The sequence below is a fragment of the Colius striatus genome, chromosome 5, assembly GCF_028858725.1.
Source record: "Colius striatus isolate bColStr4 chromosome 5, bColStr4.1.hap1, whole genome shotgun sequence".
Taxonomy (NCBI): Eukaryota; Metazoa; Chordata; class Aves; order Coliiformes; family Coliidae; genus Colius; species Colius striatus.
The window spans coordinates 58,401,411-58,420,151 of NC_084763.1; the positions used below are offsets into that span (position 1 = coordinate 58,401,411).

The 18,741-nt window shown below is 56.2% G+C and overlaps 1 protein-coding gene across 5 annotated transcripts in view; it reads left to right on the forward strand.

The window, feature by feature from the left end:
* Positions 1-18,741, forward strand: part of DHX30 (DExH-box helicase 30) — a 38,473-nt gene that overhangs the window by 19,711 nt on the left and 21 nt on the right. For 4 of the 5 annotated variants that reach the window (XM_061996457.1, XM_061996458.1, XM_061996459.1 and 1 more), the window contains 17 exons: positions 1,164-1,274; positions 2,721-3,076; positions 3,818-3,944; positions 4,633-4,782; positions 5,239-5,391; positions 7,385-8,206; positions 9,354-9,432; positions 10,128-10,232; positions 11,253-11,428; positions 12,716-12,922; positions 13,668-13,749; positions 14,164-14,357; positions 14,433-14,592; positions 15,299-15,456; positions 15,729-15,832; positions 15,925-16,064; positions 16,467-17,178. In XM_061996457.1, coding sequence (XP_061852441.1) covers positions 1,164-1,274; positions 2,721-3,076; positions 3,818-3,944; positions 4,633-4,782; positions 5,239-5,391; positions 7,385-8,206; positions 9,354-9,432; positions 10,128-10,232; positions 11,253-11,428; positions 12,716-12,922; positions 13,668-13,749; positions 14,164-14,357; positions 14,433-14,592; positions 15,299-15,456; positions 15,729-15,832; positions 15,925-16,064; positions 16,467-16,810 — 3,468 coding nt within the window. In that variant the 3' untranslated portion in view covers positions 16,811-17,178. The other variant, XM_061996455.1, reaches the window with a different exon arrangement.

Below are 18,741 nucleotides of genomic sequence, written 5' to 3' on the forward strand. Positions count from 1 at the left end.
AAGCTCTTGGAGAAAAAGAGCCCCAACCCCCAAAACCAACTCAGAACTAGTGTGTGGGAACAGAAGGGCAGGTGAGCCAGCCTGTAGAACCTCGGTTGAAAGCGAGTGAGTTTGTTTCCTGAGCCCCAAGTAACTTGGCCTTCATGAGACAAGGTTTTTTTCTCAGCAGCTCTGTGCCTTTTCATGCAGAGCCCCTAGGCAAAATCCTTAGCAATTTCCTGCAGTGAGATGAGATTCAGATGGCAGGCAGGCAGCCAGATGTAGGCTGTTGAAAAGTCAGGAGCCTTTCTCTAGCCTTATAGGTGGGGTTTTCCCAGCAGACCGAAATGCCACCTTTCATCTGTGCTGCACAAACAGGAGAAAATTCCTTAGGCATTTCCCTCCTCTGAGCCTTGCAGAAACTCAGCATCTGCAGGGCCAGGACTAGAACCAGTTCTCGATTTGGAGCAATTTTCTCCAGAGGGCAGGGTTCAGCTTTCAGCATGCTTTGCCTCTGCAGGTTTTTCAGCTGCTCACGTCCAACTGTGCTGGTGTAAGAGGAGCTGTGGTGATACTGCTAGTTCTGAATAGCTTGTGTGGGCAGCACAAGCTGAAGGCTGGGTTTGCCTGTGCCTGACGAGCAGTGCCATAGCTGCCCGTGTAACTCGTGATGCAATGTGCCGCTAGTTAATGTTACAGTAAGGAAGCAATTAGGAGGATTCTCTGGCTGTTGCACCTGGCAGTGTGTCAGAGAGGGCATGGAGCTGCTCAGGCGTGGGCTGCTGTGCCGCAGTGTGCACAGGAACAGTCACTCTAGAGCTGAGTTGTTCTTGTGATGAGCTCTTGGCATTCGATTGCTCTGAGCTAGCGCTGCATCCTGTGAAGCTCCGGCCCCGAGAACACGGCCCTGTGCTGGGAGTCAGCCTGGCTTCTGGGCCTGGCACAGCCAGGCAGCTTCTGTGTGACACGAGCACCTCGTATCCCTTTCTCAGGCTGGTTTTTTCTTCTGTATTACGGGTTTGGAGCTTCCCAGAAAGGGCCCAAACAAGCAGTTTGTTGGAGGGTTTCATTTGTAGTTCCCTCCTTTGCCTGGAGTTTGGAGATGTTTGAAGTAGGTGTGCTTCTGCTGGAGGAGAGAGATTGTTCTGTACTGTTCCACATTACTGGTTGTCTTTGCTTTTCAGAAAGTCACTCTGCATATAAAGTGGCCCAAGAACGTGGAAGTGGAAGGCTATGGGACCAAGAAGATTGATGCCGAGAGGCAGGCAGCAGCTGCAGCGTGTCAGCTCTTCAAGGTGAGCTTATGTTCCTCCTTAGCTCTGGAGAATGAAGCCTTTGAGTGTGCAGGCCTTGTCTGTTGTGCTGACAGGGTGTTTGACTTTTAGCTCCCTCTTTGCCTGTTCACTTCCTTGGCCTGAGGGGTAGAGGACAAAATGTTGAGCTGTCTGAATCCCTTAGGGCTCAGGAGCCCACTCGCTTCAGCCAGGCAGGAACTCACTCAATTCTTTGAGTTCTGGTCTTTGTTCTTTATATCCTGGGCTATCATCACCTTCCATCTTGGTCTCAGCACCCACAGCCACCGGAGCTTCCCTCAGGTGTATTTACTGGTACTGTTCACTACCTGTGTGTATCTGCAAGGGTGGTACTTTCACAGGCCCTTATTTCCTCCTGTTGTCAGCCACAGTGTGGCCATTTCATGTTCTGATGTTCAGCTGACCCACCTGTGATTTATGACTGGCAGTGGTGGGGCTGTGTGCACAGCCAGTGCCAAGCAAGCACAGTAAGGATGTAGAGGTCACCATTTAAGAACCCATGTTGCATAGCTGCTCTCTGAGAGTAAGAATGAAGCCTTCAGAAGTTCAGAGCAGCAGTTTCTGCAGCTGGACCCTGTGCTTAGGTTAGGTTCTTTCATCCTATGCTTAGCAAAACTTGTTTCACTGCCTGACTTTGTTCCACCTGTAGTGTGCTTGGTGCTCATTCAGTTAATGTTCATGGGAAGTGTATTCTGGCTTTAGCCTCACTAGTCAGTGGGCAGCAAAAGCTTTGTTTCCTGCTTCTTGAGAGCCTGGAAGTTTTTAAGGGAAAAAAATCCTCCTGATATTTACATTTTCCCCTGAGTTTTGGAAATGGCTAAACTGTATTGTAGTGTACAACTTAGAAAACACCCCTAACATAGCTGCCAAAGCCTCCAGCCCCCAGAATGACACTCAGCCTGCAGGCCTTTAACTGTGGTGCTCTGCCAGCTAAAGCTGTAACCCAGCAGAAGTTCCTGATGGTGGGGGGCGTTGTGCAATCATAGAAACAGCTGCAGATGCTGCTTTAAAGAAATCCTTGTCATCTCAAGCAAGGTAGTAGTGTCTAATAGGTGCAGAGAGTGTCTGAATGTAGTGGCTTTGAGTCCAGCAACAGGATTTGTGTCTGTCTGGACACTCCTGTGGTACAGAGTAATGCAGCCTTCTCTCAGCTGGGGCCATTGAAGGTGCAACATGTTCATTGATTGTGGCAGTTTGGTAAGATGTGGTGTTACCTGAAGTGGTTGTGCTCTGGGCAGTGGGGCTAGTGAACACGTTGCCTTCCTTAAGAGGTAAGGGCAGGAGGAAAGCTTTTATTTCCTGCAGATCCCTTTCTCTCTTTTTCTGTGAAATGGGAAGACATTGCTCCTGCTCCAGACGTGTTTGGTTTCCTGCAGAGCTGCCGTGTCTGTCTCTCCTGCAGCTGACACTGATTCATTTCTCTGGCAGGGCTGGGGTCTGCTGGGCCCCAGGAATGAGCTGTTTGATGCTGCCAAGTACCGGCTGCTGGCCGAGCAGCTGGGCTGTCCTGACGAGAGGTGGTGCTCCGAGGGCAAGTGGCGCTCCAAGTCCGGCCCTTCCCTCGCCGACCTGTCGACCTGCTGGCGCCGGATGGAGCCCGACGATTCCATCCAGCCCATGGAGCAGGGCAGGATGCCTAAAGCCATGAGGAGAGAGGAGCTGGAGGAAGGGGAGCTAGAGGAAGGGGAACTGGAGGAAGGAGAGCTGGAGGAAGAAGCGATCGACGTTTCTGATTATCTGCCTATGGCCCATCAGGATGCTCGGACCCCGGGCAGAGATGCAAGGTACTTCTGCTCTGGTAGCAGCTTATCCAGAGGGATGAGGGAGAGAGGCTTTTCTTTTAGCTGATGCACCCCTGTAGTTCCTCACCGCTGAGCTGCAGCTTCCCATGTTGCTGGTGTGGCCTGTAGACCAGCCAAGCACTGGCTACTGTTCTCTATGTGAGCGATAGCGGAGCAGCCTGGTCTTGTGCCTGGCTGCCATCACAAGGGAATGCAGAGGCATTCTGTTCCCCTGAGTCTTGCCCTTAGGATAAACTGCTGCTAGTTTGTTACCTGCTTTTCTGATTCTTCTGTGCCTAAAAAGATTTCCATTCCCAGAAGTGTTGCCTGTGCATTTAGGCCTTTTGTGACCACGCTGGTTCTAAGGGCAATATTGAATCTGCTCCTGTCCATCACCAGTAGCTGCTTGTTTGCCTTCCTATCAGGAAAAGCACAAATCTCATCTGCTTAGCTGTGAAGAGCAAGGGCCTGGTGGTGGTGGTGGTTGATTTTAGGAGCACTCTTTGGTTCAAGGATCTGTTTAGCAGTGAAAATGTTCACATCTGTTGATGTCGTGTGGTTTGCAGTGCTACTGTAAAGGTCTGCTTAGTTTTACTGGGCTGGGTGATTGTTCCCTGACTGTCAGAGTTTAGTAGCAACATACAGTTTGACTTTTCACGTGACCAGGATTCAGACCTGAAGTGAGTTGAGTCTGAAGGCAGAGCAGGTATTTGTGTATCAAAACTGTTCTTCTCTTCCATGTAGCCGAGGAGGGAGCTCCATTGAAATGACAGATGACAACACTGCCATCCGTGCCCTGACACAGTTCCCCCTCCCCAAAAACCTCCTGGCCCAAGTGATTCAGATTGCAACCTCTTCCTCCACAGTCAAGGTAAGGTGCTGTTTGACCCCTGCCAGGAACAAAGCTCAAGGGCTGCAACTGGAATCGCTTTGGATGCTTTTTTGGGGGGACAGAAGAGACGGGAAGTTAAAAATAGGCCTAGAAAAATCAGCCTGAAGACTAAGAAAAAGACTTAGTTGTGAGAGTTGAGGAAATGTCTTAACAGAAGCATGAGGAAGGTTGTTCCTTGAGGCTGTGGCAATAGAGGAGCTGTCTGAATGAAGCAGAGTGTTTTCTCAAGCAGTGGGTTTGCATTTCCCCCTATATCTGCAACAAACACAAGTTTGTGTTACTTGAGCACTGTGTCATTGCTGTGCTGACAGAATCTTTCCACAACTCAGTTCTTGCCCGTAGCTGCTGATCCTCCTCCTTGGTATGTGTCACCCTTCTCCTTTCCAGACCTCATGTGCTCAGCAAGCGGTAGCTGTGCTGCACCCCGTAGCTCTCAGTGGTGTTCCCCACACAGCTGTCTGCTCTCTGTTGTGCTTAGCCAGTGCCTGGGGAGCTGGGGGGTGGGATTCAGTGCAGTAAACCTGTTCCACATAAAAAATCCTCAAACAAACAAAAACCAAACCGCAATTTAAGCTCTGCTTACAGATATTGGAGTACTTGACGATGCCTGCCCAGTTCTGTAGGCTCTGAACACCTCCCCAGACGTGCTGGTGGTTGTGTCTTTCAGGAATACATGCAGTTCCGCACAGTGGGCACCAAGACCAAGATCTGCAAACTCACGCTCCGCTGGCCCTGCCCCATGACTTTTGCTGCCAAGGGCCGGCGCAAGGTGGAGGCAGAAAACAAAGCAGCAGCACTGGCCTGTCAGAAGCTTAAGGTCAGTGCATGTGGCTCTTACATCCCCTGAACACTCACCAAGTTCGTTGGTGACACTGGGGGGACTGGCTGGTTCACCTGAAGGTTGTACACCAGGCCAGATGACCTACTGGAGAGCAGCTCCAGGAGAGGGACCTGGCAGTGCTGGTGGGCAGCAGAGAACCATGAGCAGCAGCGTGGGCTGGTGGGCAAGAAGCCAATGGCAGCCTGGGGGCATCCAGCAGAGTGTGGGCAGCAGGGCCAGGGAGGTTGTGCTGCCCCTCTGCTCTGCCCTGCTGAGGCCTCAGCTGGAGCCCTGTGCCCAGTTCTGGGCTCCCCAGCTGCAGAGAGACAGGGAACTGCTGCAGAGAGGCCACTGAGCCCTGTCCAGACACGTAGGACCTGTGTGCTCTGTATCCCAGCACTTTGTGTGCAGCAGCCTTGTGTCTGATTGTGTTGTTTGCCTCTTCCTTTGCAGAGCCTGGGCTTGGTGGACAAGAACAACAACCCCCTCAGCCACGCCATGTACAACATGACGTCTCTGCGGGAGCTGGGTGAGAACCAGAGGAAGCCCTGTCACATCAAGGTCCCCGAAGCCACCCTGCGCAAGATCGAGAACTACCTGAACCACGTAAGGCTTGCTCACAGTCACCTTTGACTGGTCTCATTTCACTCCAGGAATTGCACAGGGAGTTCATGGCTTGATAAGTTTACCACAAAAACTTGCTCAGTCTTGGCCTTTGTGGAAGGAGACCCTCTGTGGGCAGTGGGCCTTCTTGGTATGCACCTGTGAGGTTTGGCTGCGTTATTTGGCTTTTGGGACGTTTTGGCTTGCTTACAGCCTCCTTTGTGGGCTTAAAAATGCTGCCTGTTTGTAGGTGTTGGTTCCATTGAACTCTAGTTGTGCCTTACAGCTTCACAAGGACCAGGTGCTGGTACTTGCCTGTCTCCCTTGTTGCTGTACATCAGCGTAGTGGTGGGTGCAGGTCCCCGGGCACCCAGTGGTGCTTTCCCCCAGGAGATGCCTCTTCCTGGTGGCCCAGTGGGGGACAGACACCCTCTGAACTGAAGCAGTGCCAAGACCAGAGTCCTTGGGAGTGTTCCCTGTCAAACAGGAGTTAGCACTGAGGTGAGGTGAGGCTGAGTGTAGCTCAGGTTAAAATGTGTGTCGTTTGTTGAAGTCACTGAGATAATGCCCGTGTTTGGAAGTCGTTGAGTCACTGATTTACCTCTTGGAGCTGAACAGGAAAGATCTCAGTCAGTCTTTTCAGATACTGGAAAGTAAACAAAGCTGTAGTGAATGTCTAGAAAGCCAAGACTCTGCCTATGACAGCAGCTACTTCTGAATGACCTCCTGTAAATGACTTGGCTAAGGGCTGGGCAGGTTAGAGAAGCAGCAGCATCTTGAAGGAGCTTGGTCTGCCTCCCATGCTTACACAAACGTGAGCTGTGGAAGGCTTGGCTTTGTGACTGAATAAGGCTGAGTCCAGAAGAACTGATTTGTAGCTGAACTTTTAATCCTGAGATCATCTGGGCCAATGCTCTGATTTCTGAGGTTCCCCTCTTCTCTGCCCTTGTGAGACTGCATCTGGAATATCGTGTCCAGCTCTGGGCCCCTCAGTTGCAGAAGGACAGGGAGCTGCTGGAGAGAGTTCAGCACAGGGCCAGCAAGGTGATGGAGGGAGTGGAGCATCTGCCTTGTGCTGAAAGGCTGAGGGAGCTGGGGCTCTGCAGCTTGGAGAAGAGGAGCCTGAGGGCTGAGCTCATTCATGTTACAAACCCATCAAGGGTGGGTGTGAGGAGGCTGGAGCCAGGCTGTGCTCAGGGATGGCCAGTGACAGGACAAGGGGCAATGGGGACATGCTGGAACAGAAGAGGTTCCAAAGCAACACAAGGAAAAACTTCTTCCCTGTTGAGGTGAGGGAGCCCTGGCAGGGGCTGCCCAGATGGGCTGTGGAGGCTCCTTCTCTGCAGCCATTCCAACCCAGCTGGATGAGTCCCTGTGTGCCCTGCTCTAGGTGGTGCTGCTCTGGCAGGGGGACTGCGCTGGATGAGCTTCCCAGGTCCCTTCCAGCCCTTAATGTTCTGTGATTCTGTTCCAGACAATTCCTGACCTACTGTTACTGCTTTTAGTTGTTCCTGTGGATGGGATGTGCGGCTTCTGTTTTATCTTTTGCCAAGATGAAATATTTCTGGCTTAGCTGAACGCTTCTGTTTTGTGCAAGTTACATGTCTGAGCTTCCTGAGAGAGAGAAGGGTGGTGATGTAACTTGGTGCTTGCCAAAAGTTGTCTTTGAGGAGCTGTTGCATCACTTGCCTGCAGCGTAGCCCCTGTCTTGGGGAGCTCAGTGACTGTTTGGTGCCTGTCGGTTCAGGCCTCGGGACTAACGCCTCTCTTAAAACCGGGAACACAGTGAGGAGGATGCTGGGGGTGCCCAAGTTAATTGTCACTTTAAATAACCTCAATTCAGAATATAAATGGCTGAGTTTACTTCAGATCTGGAGAGACCCTGGCAGAGCTTCCTGGTCACTGCAGAGCCGGTCTGTTCCAGGCGCTTGTTCCGTTCTGTCCCCCTCGGGACCGGTACTGATGTTTTTGTCCCTGCTTTCTCCATCTCTCGCAGTATCCAGTGGACATCAGGGAATCCAGGCCCCGGATTGCTGATGACATGATGAACCTGAGCAAGGAATCTGGCGCCATCAGCGATGCCATCACGGGCAAGACGTACATCCCCATGTTGGAGGCGGAGGAAGTGCGCCTTAGCCAGAACCTCCTGGCCCTCTGGAAGAGGAGAGGATCCTCGTGGCAGGAGAGCCACCCGCTGCCAGTAGATCCCCACAAGGACACCATCCTGTCAGCCATCGAGCAGAACCCTGTGGTGGTGATAGCGGGAGACACGGGCTGTGGGAAAACCACGAGGATCCCTCAGCTGCTGCTGGAACACTACATCCTGGAGGGCCGCGGCGCCCGCTGCAACGTGGTGATCACGCAGCCCAGGAGGATCAGCGCCATCTCGGTCGCGCAGCGCGTGGCGCAGGAGCTGGGGCCCAACATGAGGAAGAACGTGGGCTACCAGGTGCGGCTGGAGAGCAAGCCGCCGGCCCGGGGGGGAGCCCTGCTCTTCTGCACCGTGGGCATCCTGCTGCGCAAGCTGCAGGGGAACCCCAGCCTGGAGGGCGTCAGCCACGTCGTGGTCGACGAAGTGCACGAGCGAGACGTCAACACGGATTTCCTGCTCATCCTGCTGAAGGGCATCCAGAAGCTGAACCCCGACCTGCGCCTGGTGCTCATGAGCGCCACGGGAGACAACCAGCGCTTCTCGCATTACTTTGGGGACTGCCCCGTGGTCAAGGTGCCGGGCTTCATGTACCCGGTGAAGGAGTACTACCTGGAGGAGATCTTGGCCAAGCTGGGCCGGCACCGGCACCGGCACTACGAGATCAAGGTGAGCGTGCGGCCTGGCGGGGAAGCTGCTCCCCCCACGAGGGGACCAGGTGGGCAGGTTTGTGCCTGACGTGCCCTCTGCCCCCTGCTCCTCGGGTGGCCACGCCGTAGCTTTTCTTCCACGTCAGCCCATGTGAGGTAGAGTCAGTGTAGCAGAATCCCAGAGCGTTCTGGTTCGATTATGGATAAAAGTGACTTCGGGTTTGGGTCCAGGGTACCTTTATCTCTCTCTAAGGGGAAGCTGGTGTGTGTTTGAGCAAGCTGACAGCTCATTGTGCTTGTGTATCTATGTACGGAGATGCAGACTGCAGTGTTTGCATACTCTGTGCCAGCCTGCTCCCAGACTGGGATGGTTATGGCCTGCAGCAGTGTCTTACCCCAGAGCTCACCATCCTGCACGACTGAATTCCCTGGCTGCTGCTTTTTGCAGCTAGTCTGTCCCTCTGGGAAATGCCCTCTAGACATGTGCTCTTTGCTGTGGGTAATCTTACCAGTTACCTGCTGTTGGGTCATGGAACCACAGATCAGTGCGGTTGGCCAAGACCTCTAGACATTTCCTACTCCAGCCTGCTGGGCTAGACGTTGTCAGCCCATTTCTGTAGAGGTCCCTCCCTGTGGCTGAGCAACCACCTGGTGTATCAGCCACTCCTTCCAGTTTGTGTCGTCAGCAAACTTGCTGAGGATGTCCCATTCCCTCCAGGGCAATCTTCCTCTTGCTGCTGGGGGTGGGATTTTAGCTGTGCTTTTTCAAGTGGCTTGGTAAGTGTGTCCCAAATGACTGAGAGATAAAAAAGCTGCTGCTCTGTGCCTGGTGGATTTATAGTCCCAAGGGCACATAGCACAGTTTTGCACCCAAATATTTCGTGTTAGGTCAGCAGAGATACACGAATCTCAGTTAGCTTCCAAGTCTTGAGAACAGCAAAGGGACTGTACATTTGCCCTGCACACCAGAGGAATCTGGCAGCAGCTGTGACCAGAGCAGGTTCCAGATGGAGCCAGAACCGGCCTCCTGAGGTTCCTGGCTCCTAGTCCTGAGCAGGCTGTCCAAGTGCAGGCATTTGCTCTCTCCAGAAGATGTTCTGGGAGGCTGTGTGCCTTTCTGCTAGATTGCCACTCATTAACTGCATGTGTCCTCCTGTCTTATCCAGCAATCAGATGATGAATGTGTCCTTGATCTCGATCTGATCACCGATCTTGTACTCCAGATTGATGCCCATGGAGAGCCAGGTATGCTCTGCCTTGACCCCCTTCCTCTTTCTTTTGCTGGGGGCAGTGGGGGAAGTGAACCCTTCAGAGCCCAGAAAGGATCATGCTGAGCTGACTTCTGCAAGGCCACCTTCAGTTCCCATTGAGCTGAGTGACATGAGCAGATTCTGAGTCTTTGGCTGAGAAGACAACATCTGACTCCTCATTGTCTCAGCATTAGTGTGCTGAGGTTCTCCTGGGCTGAAGGGCAAGAGACTCCTATTTATTTTGTGCATCCTTGTCAGATATCTTTGCCTGGGAGTTGATGTTTTTGTGAGGAAGGCAGGACTCTGGTGATCTGCCAGAGTCTTCAGTGTTTCAAAGCTAGTAGAAGGTATTCACTCTCCAACCACAGGCAGCCTGGTTTCTTTCTGGCTTTAAAACCCTGCCCTAATGAGCCCACAGAAGCACACACAGCACTGCAAGTATGAACTGTAGATGAATGTTGCCCTGCCTGTATCTCATTTGTTCACACTAAGTGTGGTGCAGGTTTCTTTAGAGATCAGCTGGCAGGAGGCATCACAGACCCAGGCCCTGCTTTTGGCTTGGCTTGGGCTAAAGGTTCCTGTGGAGTAATAATGTCTGTCCCTCTGCACAGCAGAAGCAGCTGCTGTGCTTCTGGGAAGAAGTGCTTGGATTTCTAGGTGGCTTGTTCTTAACCCTTCACTCTTTTTCAGGTGGGATCCTCTGCTTCCTCCCTGGCTGGCAGGAAATCAAGGGAGTGCAGCAGCGCCTGCTGGAGATGCTGGGGTCTCAGAACAGCCGGTACCTCGTCTTGCCAGGTGAGGTGGCAGTGCCAGAGCTTTTCTGCCCAGGAGCCATGGATGGCCAGTTGACTGCAGAGCAGGCTAACACGCCCTGATGTGTGTACCTGTGCTGCAGCTGAGCATGTCAAGCACGAGTAACTCCTCCCAGCAGAGGCCATCCAAACGTGTATGTGATGGAAGAAACAAGAACTGGCTTCTTGTTTGCCTCTATTAACTCAGAATGGGGTGAGGAGGAGGAACGTTGCTGTAGCTGCATGCTGAGCCTGCCCAGAAAAGATCTTCCAGCCTTGCTTTGTGGGATGGAGATGTGCTCTGTAGCTCAGCTCTGATTAGCAAATTTAACGTTCAGTCTCCCAGGAGGGAAGTTTATAACCAAAGCCAATATTACTCTGCAAGGCTGTAAGATGTTTTTGGGCTTGGTTTGTTTCATGACTGTTTTCTGTAACAGTTCTCTCTGTTCAATGTCAAACCAGGCCAGCCAGGAGCACAGCTTTGAGCAGCTCAGTTACTGATAAATGCAGGTGGTGCTTTGTGAGAACCACATGTTCCTGTGCTCCCCTGGGCACGTTTGTTGTGCTGCCCTGCTGTTCTCTGCAGTTGCTGGGAACTTCTCCGTCTCACTCGTCTGTAACAGGGCAAATATGTGATACTGAAGCATTCCAGGCCCTTGCTGATAACCATTTTTGACCAAGTGAAACCAAACAACAAGGCTACAACCCGTAGGCCTTCTGAAAAGGGGGAGCTGCAGAGCTGACAGTGGGAGGGAGCAGGACTCCTGCCTGGGCCCTGCTCTCGGGACAGGAGGTGATGAGAGCTCCTGCTGCTGAGCCATAGCTCGAAGGAACTGAAATGAGGCTTTCCCTGGTGGGCTTTTCCCATTGTTCCCGGGGTCTGGTGGGCAGAAGTCTGCTGACAATGGGGTGTCCCTGTGCCTCGCTTCTGCAAGTGTGAGGTGATGGTACAGGAAGACTGAGAACCTCTGCCCGCCCTGGCCCTGTACTGCAAAACGGGACCAACTCTGCTTTTACTTCCCAGTGCACTCCAACATCCCTATGATGGACCAGCAAAACATCTTCCAGAGGCCTCCCCCCGGCGTCAGGAAGATCGTCCTGGCCACCAACATCGCCGAGACGTCCATCACCATCAATGACATCGTGCACGTGGTGGACAGCGGCACCCACAAGGAGGAACGCTACGACCTGAAGACCAAGGTACTGCTGCTTTCTCACCTCTGGGGCCTTGGGGACGTTCTGGAGCTGATGGATGTTTCCAGAGCGGCGTTTGAGGTGCCATTAAAGGGTAAGAGTGCTGCTGCCCGTGTGGCCCTTGGGAAGCACACATGATGTCCCTGTGTGGGACAGTTTGACTCCTCAGTCAGAGGGTTTGCCTTTGCCAAGCTCCCTGTCAGGCTTCCCGTGGGCTTCTGCTCAACAGGCAAGTGTGGTGACTTCAGAGAGATTTAAGGCAAGCCCTGCTGCCTTCCCACCTCTGTTACACACTCCTCACAGCAACAGCCTTTCTGTTTGCTCCCTGCCCTTTTCCATGACTTTACCCTAAGCCTCTTTCTAGCCAAAGCAGGGCAACTCTGACCCGTTGGGTGCTGCTGTGTTTGAAGCTGTCTTGACCCCAAAGTTTGTTTGTTAGTCTTTTTGGGGGGCTGGGCTGCTCTCAGGTCACGTTTCTGGCACTGCTGGGCCCTGCCAAGGCTCCTGTGTGTAACATTCATAACAACATGAAGGCAGCTGTGCTGCTCCTGACTGTGTCTTGCTGCCCCTTCCCTAGGCTGCAGCAGCTGCTTACAGGACCAGGAAGGGAATATTCACCCAGTTCTAACCCATTTCATCAGGCGCTGGGGCTGGCAGGGGCCCTGTGCTGTGCTGCAGAGGCAGGGCAGGTGCCCAGCAGATGGCACCACGTGCCTTTGGTGGAATGACTGGTGGGTTGTGAAGGGCCTGAGGTCTTTAGAGTGGATGGAAAGCTGCACTTAAACAGGGCAGAAAGCCATGAGAGCGCTTGTGCCAGAGAGACAGGGAACTGCTGGAGAGAGGCCAGGGAGGGCTCCCAAGGTGCTGAGGGGATGGAACATGTGTGTGAGGAGGAAAGGCTGCGGGAACTGGGGCTGCTCAGCCTGGAGAAGAGAAGCCTGAGCTCAGGGGGATCTCAGCAATGCTGCTCAGTCCCTACAGGGTGGGTGTGGAGAGGCTGGGGCCAGTGTTTGCTGTGTGGTGGCCAGTGGCAGGACAAGGGGTACCAGGCACAGGCTGGCACACAGGCAGTGCCCCTGGGACAGGAGGAGAAGCTCCTTTGGTGCTGAGGTGAGGGAGCCCTGGCCCAGGCTGCCCAGGGAGGGTGTGGAGGCTCCTTCTCAGGAGGTTTTCAACCCACCTGGACACGTTCCTGTGCCCCCTGAGCCAGGGGATCCTGCTGTAGCAGGGGCTGGAGCAGCTCTGCAGGACCCTGCCAGCCCCCTGTGATTCTGTAATCCTCCTTCCTCCTAGGTGTCCTGCCTGGAGACAGTGTGGGTGTCCAAGTCCAACGTGGTGCAGAGGCGAGGCCGCGCCGGCCGCTGCCAGTCGGGCTTTGCCTATCACCTCTTCCCTCGCAGCCGCCTGGACAAGATGCCGACGTACCAGGTCCCAGAGATCCTGCGCACCCCGCTGGAGAACCTGGTGGTTCAGGCCAAGATCCACATGCCAGAGAAAACAGTAAGCAGAGAACACCCCTGCCACTCAGCAGCTCACTGTAGTCACAGGGTCGTTTTGGTTGGAAAAGACCCTTAAAGATCACTGAGTCCAATCCTTTCTCTCACCCTGCCACGGCCACCACTGACCCATGGCCTCAGCCCCATGGCTTTGGGATCCCTCCAGGGATGGGGACTGCCCCACAGCCCTGGGCAGCTGGGACAGGGCTGGACAGCCCTTGGGGGAAGGAATTGTTCCCCAGCTCCAATCTCAACCTCCCCTGGGGCAACTTGAGGCTGTTTCCTCTCATCCTGTCCCTTGGGAGCAGAGACTGAATTCTCTCTCCCAGCCACAGCCTCTTGTGAGGGAGCTGCAGAGAGTGCTGCTGTGTCCCCTGAGCCTCCTCCAGGCTGAACACCCCCATTCCCTCGGCCTCCTCAGTGCGCATTCTGGAGATGTGATTCAACTGCAGACATGAGCAGGAAAAACCCCAGAGGCTGATGGCTTTAATTGTTGCTTTCCTAAGTGCAGAGCTGTCTCCAGGTGAATGCCAGGAAATGTATAGGTGGCTGAGATTACAGACTATGTCTAAGGGACTCTGTGAGAAAGGAGAGGGCTGAGCTCACACCCCTGTAGGCAAACAGAGTGGGAACCATGCTGCAGTCTGGGGCCCTGGGCCAGGGCAGTGGGTGGCTGAGGGTTCTCCCACACTCCAGTACAGGAAACATCCCCTCTTTTCCTCTCTTCCCTTCCCCGTGCTGTGTTGCAGGCAGTAGAATTTCTCTCCAAGGCTCTGGACAGCCCTGACATCAAAGCTGTGGATGAAGCTGTGATCCTGCTGCAGGAGATTGGTGAGCAGTGGCTGTGTGCTGGTGTGGGTGTGCTGGGTGTTTGCTGTCTGAACACAGGGAGCGGGAGGTGGCACAGGATTGTGTCCGCCCTCGCCACGCTGCGCAGGTCGTGGTGCTGCTGGTTCCCCGCGCTGCCTGGGTCAGGACGTGGGGAGCAGTTGCCAAGGTTTTAAAAAGGGGGCGATGACAGAGAACGAGGGCGAGTTGTGAGCTGGAGCTCGCGGCTGGGGTGTTGCCGGTGGTCATGTGGCTGTTACGGCTGTTCAGTCGGACCCGGGGGTTGGGGTGCCCGTTGCAGGCCTCTTCTGCAGGTTACACCAGGTCCCCAAGCCTGGAGGGAGGGTTCTGCCGGCAGCCCCCGCCTGGGCCGCCCTCGGAGCCGGCGGTCGTGCCCTCACGGTGGCTCTGTTGCAGGGGTGCTGGACCAGCGAGAAGCGCTCACCACTCTGGGCAAGCGCCTCGCCCAGATCTCCACAGACCCCCGGCTGGCCAAGGCCATCGTCCTGGCCTCCATCTACCGTTGCCTGCACCCCCTGCTGGTCATCGTTTCCTGCCTCACGCGGGACCCCTTCAGCAGCAGCCTGCAGAACCGGGCCGAGGTGGACAAGGTGAGGGGGGCCCCGAGGAGGGAGGGCACGGGGCGGGAAGGGGCCGCGCCGAGCTGACGCCCGTGTGTGTGCCAGGCCAAGGCCGTTCTGAGCCGGGAGAGCGGCAGCGACCACCTGGCGTTCGTCAGGGCCGTGGCGGGCTGGGAGGAGGTGCTGCGGCGCAGAGACAGCCGCGCCAGGGACAACTACCTGCAGGACTACTACCTGTACGGCCCCAGCCTCCGCTTCATCAACGGTGAGGCACGGGCACGGGGGCCGGGGCGCCGGGCGAGGACACGGGGCTGCACATGGTGTGTGCAGGGCCGGGCACAGAGCTGGGGAAGGGGCTGGGGAGGGGCTGAGGGAATGGGGGTGTTGAGCCTGGAGAAGAGGAGGCTGAGGGCAGACAGCAGCACTCTCTGACACGCCCTCACAGGAGGCCGTGGCTGGGGGTTGGTCTCTTCTCTCCAGTAATGGATGACAGGACAAGAGGAAAGGGGCTGCAGTTGCCCCAGGGGAGGTTGAGGCTGGAGCTGAGGCAGAACTGTTTCCCTGAGAGGGGTGTCAGCCCCTGTGCCAGGCTGCCCAGGGCCATGGGGGAGTGCCCAGCCCTGGAGGGACCCCAAAGCCATGGTGCTGGGGGCCAGGGGTCAGTGGTGGCTGTGGCAGGGTGAGGGGAGGGCTCCATGATCCTTTTAAGATCGTTTTCCAACCAAAACCATTCTGATTATATAAATGGGGTAGACTGGGCAGGGAAGTGCTGGAGTGGGTGCAGGATCTGGCTTTGACCTTCAGGAGTGCAGGCATAGCCCTGGGTGCTAGGGAGGCCACAGGCAGGACAGATCTGTCCTAGCAGCGAGGCTGAGCCCCTGAGGCCAAAGCTGGTGCTGCCCTGCTGAGGCCCTTTCATTCAGTGAAGGAGAGGGTGACTCTCAGTCCCTGGTGCTGTCTCCTCCCTTTAGGCCTCGTCAAGCAGTTCTCTGAGAACCTCTACGAAGCCTTCCTGGTGTCATCCCCGTCTGACTGTACCATGCCCTCCTCTGTATGTAACCAGTACAGTGAAGAGGAAGAGCTTGTGAAAGGAGTCCTGATGGCTGGGCTCTACCCCAACCTCATCCAGGTACTGCTTCCCTGCTCTGCTGTCTCTCTCTTGGTTGGGGGTGGAGGGTGGGGGCTCTGGATCCATCCTCATGTGGGGCCTGTGCAGGTCCCTGCCAGGGTTCATGTAGCTTGCTCAGGGAGCCACTGAGGTGGCACCTTCCTCCTGCTCTGCCACCCGTTGCGTGGTGTTCGGCGTCGGCCAGGTCTGGTGGCCCCCAGGTCTGTGCTGTGGCTCAGCAGAGCTGCTGGGAGCCAGGGGAGGGTCGCTCAGAGCCGCTCCTCTGCTTCCAGGTGAGACAAGGCAAAGTGACCCGCCAGGGCAAGTTCAAACCCAACAGCTACGCTTACCGGACAAAGGCCGGCACGGTGCTGCTGCACAAATCCACCATCAACAGGTGCGTGAGGGCAGCGGGTGGAGGCGCCAGGCGGGGCTGCGGGGGCCGAGCCGTGCCCTGAGCCGCGCGCTGAGCCGCCTGTCCCTGCGCAGGGAGGCCTCCAAGCTCTACAGCCGCTGGCTCACCTACTTCATGGCCGTCAAGTCCAACGGCGGCGTGTTCGTGCGGGACTCGTCGCAGGTGCACCCGCTGGCCGTGCTGCTCATGACCGACACCGACATCCACGTGCGAGGTGAGTGCTCGGCTGGGCTGCTCCTCGTGCTGCCTGAGCTCTTGCTCTGAACTGCCTGCTGCTTAATCACTGAAGCGTTTCGGCTGGCAGAGCCCTTTCAGCCTCTGTCCCAGCCCTGTTACCCACCAGCCCATTGCCCTCAGTGCAACACCCACCCGGCTCTGAAACCCCTGCAGGGTGACTCCAGCACCTCCCTGGGAGCTGTTCCAGTGCCTGACAGCCCTGGCAGCAAAGAAATTCCTCCTCACATCCAGCCTGAGCCTCCCCTGGGGCAACTTGAGGCCGTTTCCTCTTGTTCTGTTGCTTGTTATCAGGGAGAACAGACCCACCCCCACCTGGCTGTAGCTGCCTTTCAGGTAGTTGTAGAGTGAGGAGGTCTCCCCTGAGCCTTCTTTTCTCCAGGCTCAACAGCTCCAGATCCCTCAGCCCTCCCTCAGCTGAGACGTGCTCCAGACCCTTTCCCAGCCTGGCAGCTGCCTCTGGATCCTCTCCAGCACCTCCATGTCCTTCTTGTAGAGAGGGGCCCAGAACTGGACACAGGGTTGGAGATGCAGCCTCCCCAAAGCCGAGGCCAGGGCGATGATCAGCTCCCTGCTCCTGCTGACAACACTGATCCAGGCCAGGCTGCCCTTGGCCTTCTTGCCCACCTGGGCACAGGGCTGGTTCATGTTCAGCCGCTGTCATCCAACACCCCCAGGTCCCTCTGTGCCTGGCAGCTTTCCAGCCGCTGCTCCCCAAGCCGCTGAGGCCGCAAAGGTGCCGGTCTGGGAGCTGTTGTGTTTGAGGCAGCCCAGGGAGAAGAGGAAAGTGAGGCCTGGGCAAGCAGGGCTGTGCCCGGAGGCCCGTGGCTGGCGTGTGGGCAGGAGCCAGCCCTTCTCCCCACGGCTGTGTTGCTTCAGCCTTTAGGCTCTTGGCAGAGCTCGGGCCAGTGTCCAGCCCGGGATCTGAGCCAGGCCGCGCAGTCCCTGCCCTCCCGCAGGCAGCAGCGGGCCAGGGCACCGCTGGATCCTGTGGGACCGCGTCTGCCAGGTTGAGCCGCAGCCTGTGGGCTCGGCGAGCGCGAGGAGGAGCTGCAGGAGGCGGCGCCGCTCCCCTTCTCACCTCCTCTCTCCTTCCCACCAAGACGACGGCTGGCGAGCGACGGTGTCCCTGACGGACAGCGACCTGCTGGTGCTGGAGGGAGACTCCTACACCATCCGCCTGCTGCGCGACTTCCGCGTGTCGCTGTCCAAGATGGTGGAGACGTGCCTGTGCTACGAGCTGGCGGCCATCCCCGGGGACCTGCACCACCAGCACAGCCAGCTGCTCGACATCCTGGTGGATCTGCTCAAAGGGCCTCCCGGCAGCTTCGGCGCTTAGGCGCGGCCCGAGGCTCCTCTGTGGGGACTTGTAATTTGTATAAAGATGTTCACAAATGTTTATTTAAATAAAAGTTCTATTTATCCCTTGTGAAGTCATCTCTCTCCATCCCAGAAGATTAATGTTGTCTGAATCTCCTGCTGTCGGCTCCGTGCATGGTCACCGCGTAGGAAGAGCCAGCGCCAGAGCCAGCGCCGCCGGGACGCGCCGCCGCCGCCCACGGCCCCCCACGCCAGGCCAGGACCCGGGATGTGCCGCCCCCTCCCCACGGGGCCCGGAGCTGCTCCCGCAGGACAGAGCCCCCCACGCACGGACGGACGCACGGACGGACCCACGGCCGCGGCGCCGCTCCCGCGGGCCGGGCAGAGCGCAGGGGCCCATCGCCGGCCCGGGGCCGTGCCAGCCCTGGGAGCTGGGACTCGGGGCTCAGCCGCCTGTACTGTTTGTCCTCTTGAGTCCTCCTCACGGTTTGTTTTGCTTGTTGTCCCGAGGCCGAGGAGCCGCCCCCCGGCAGCAGAGCTGCGGCGCTGCCCCTGAGCGTGTCCTGCGGGAAGCCGGCAGCGCAGCCACCGCGTCCTTTGTGTCGTGTGAGCAGGGACCACGTTGCCGTGGAAGGACGGGCACAGGAGCAGCCTCCAGCCGCGGGGCTGGAGTTTCATCCCTGCTTTGCCTCGGGTTCCCTGGCCAAGGCAGACAGTGACCTACCTCACAGGGCTGTTGTGAGGCTTCGTTGGCGTTGGTGAGGCAGCCGAGGCGGGGGCAGGGGTCCTGCGTGGGGCCGGAGCAGCCCTCCCCCAGCAGCCAGCCCGGGCAGCCTTTGTTTTTATTCACCGTTTCTTATGCTCTTTGTATCTGGAATGGAGGGGAGGGAGGTTTGTCAGAAGGGGCTGGGAGCCACGGCACAGGGGCTGCAGCCGCCTCCCGCTGCCCCCGGTTGTTCTTTACTGAGATTTCATTTACTTGCCATGGGCTTTAGCGGCCGGAGCCCCGAGGCAGGGGAAGGGGCTGGGGCCGTGCAGGAGCCACCGGGGCCGACGGGGAGGAGCTCAGCCCTTCGCATCTTCATTTCACTTGCTTGAGGTCGTCACTATTATTTGAGCAGTGTTGGTTTTTTGGCCTGTCTAAGGGGCAGTATTCGGGGGTTCCCTTCCAGCAGGTTTAAAAAAAAAAGAATTAAAAAAGGAACAAAAAAAAAGGACAAAACAAAAGACAAAAAAAAAAGACTTAAGCTATTGTGTAAATGGTTCAGAGCTCGTGTGATCTTGGGATACTCCGTGGCTGTTATGTGATACTGGATCTTTTTACAACATAGAGACAA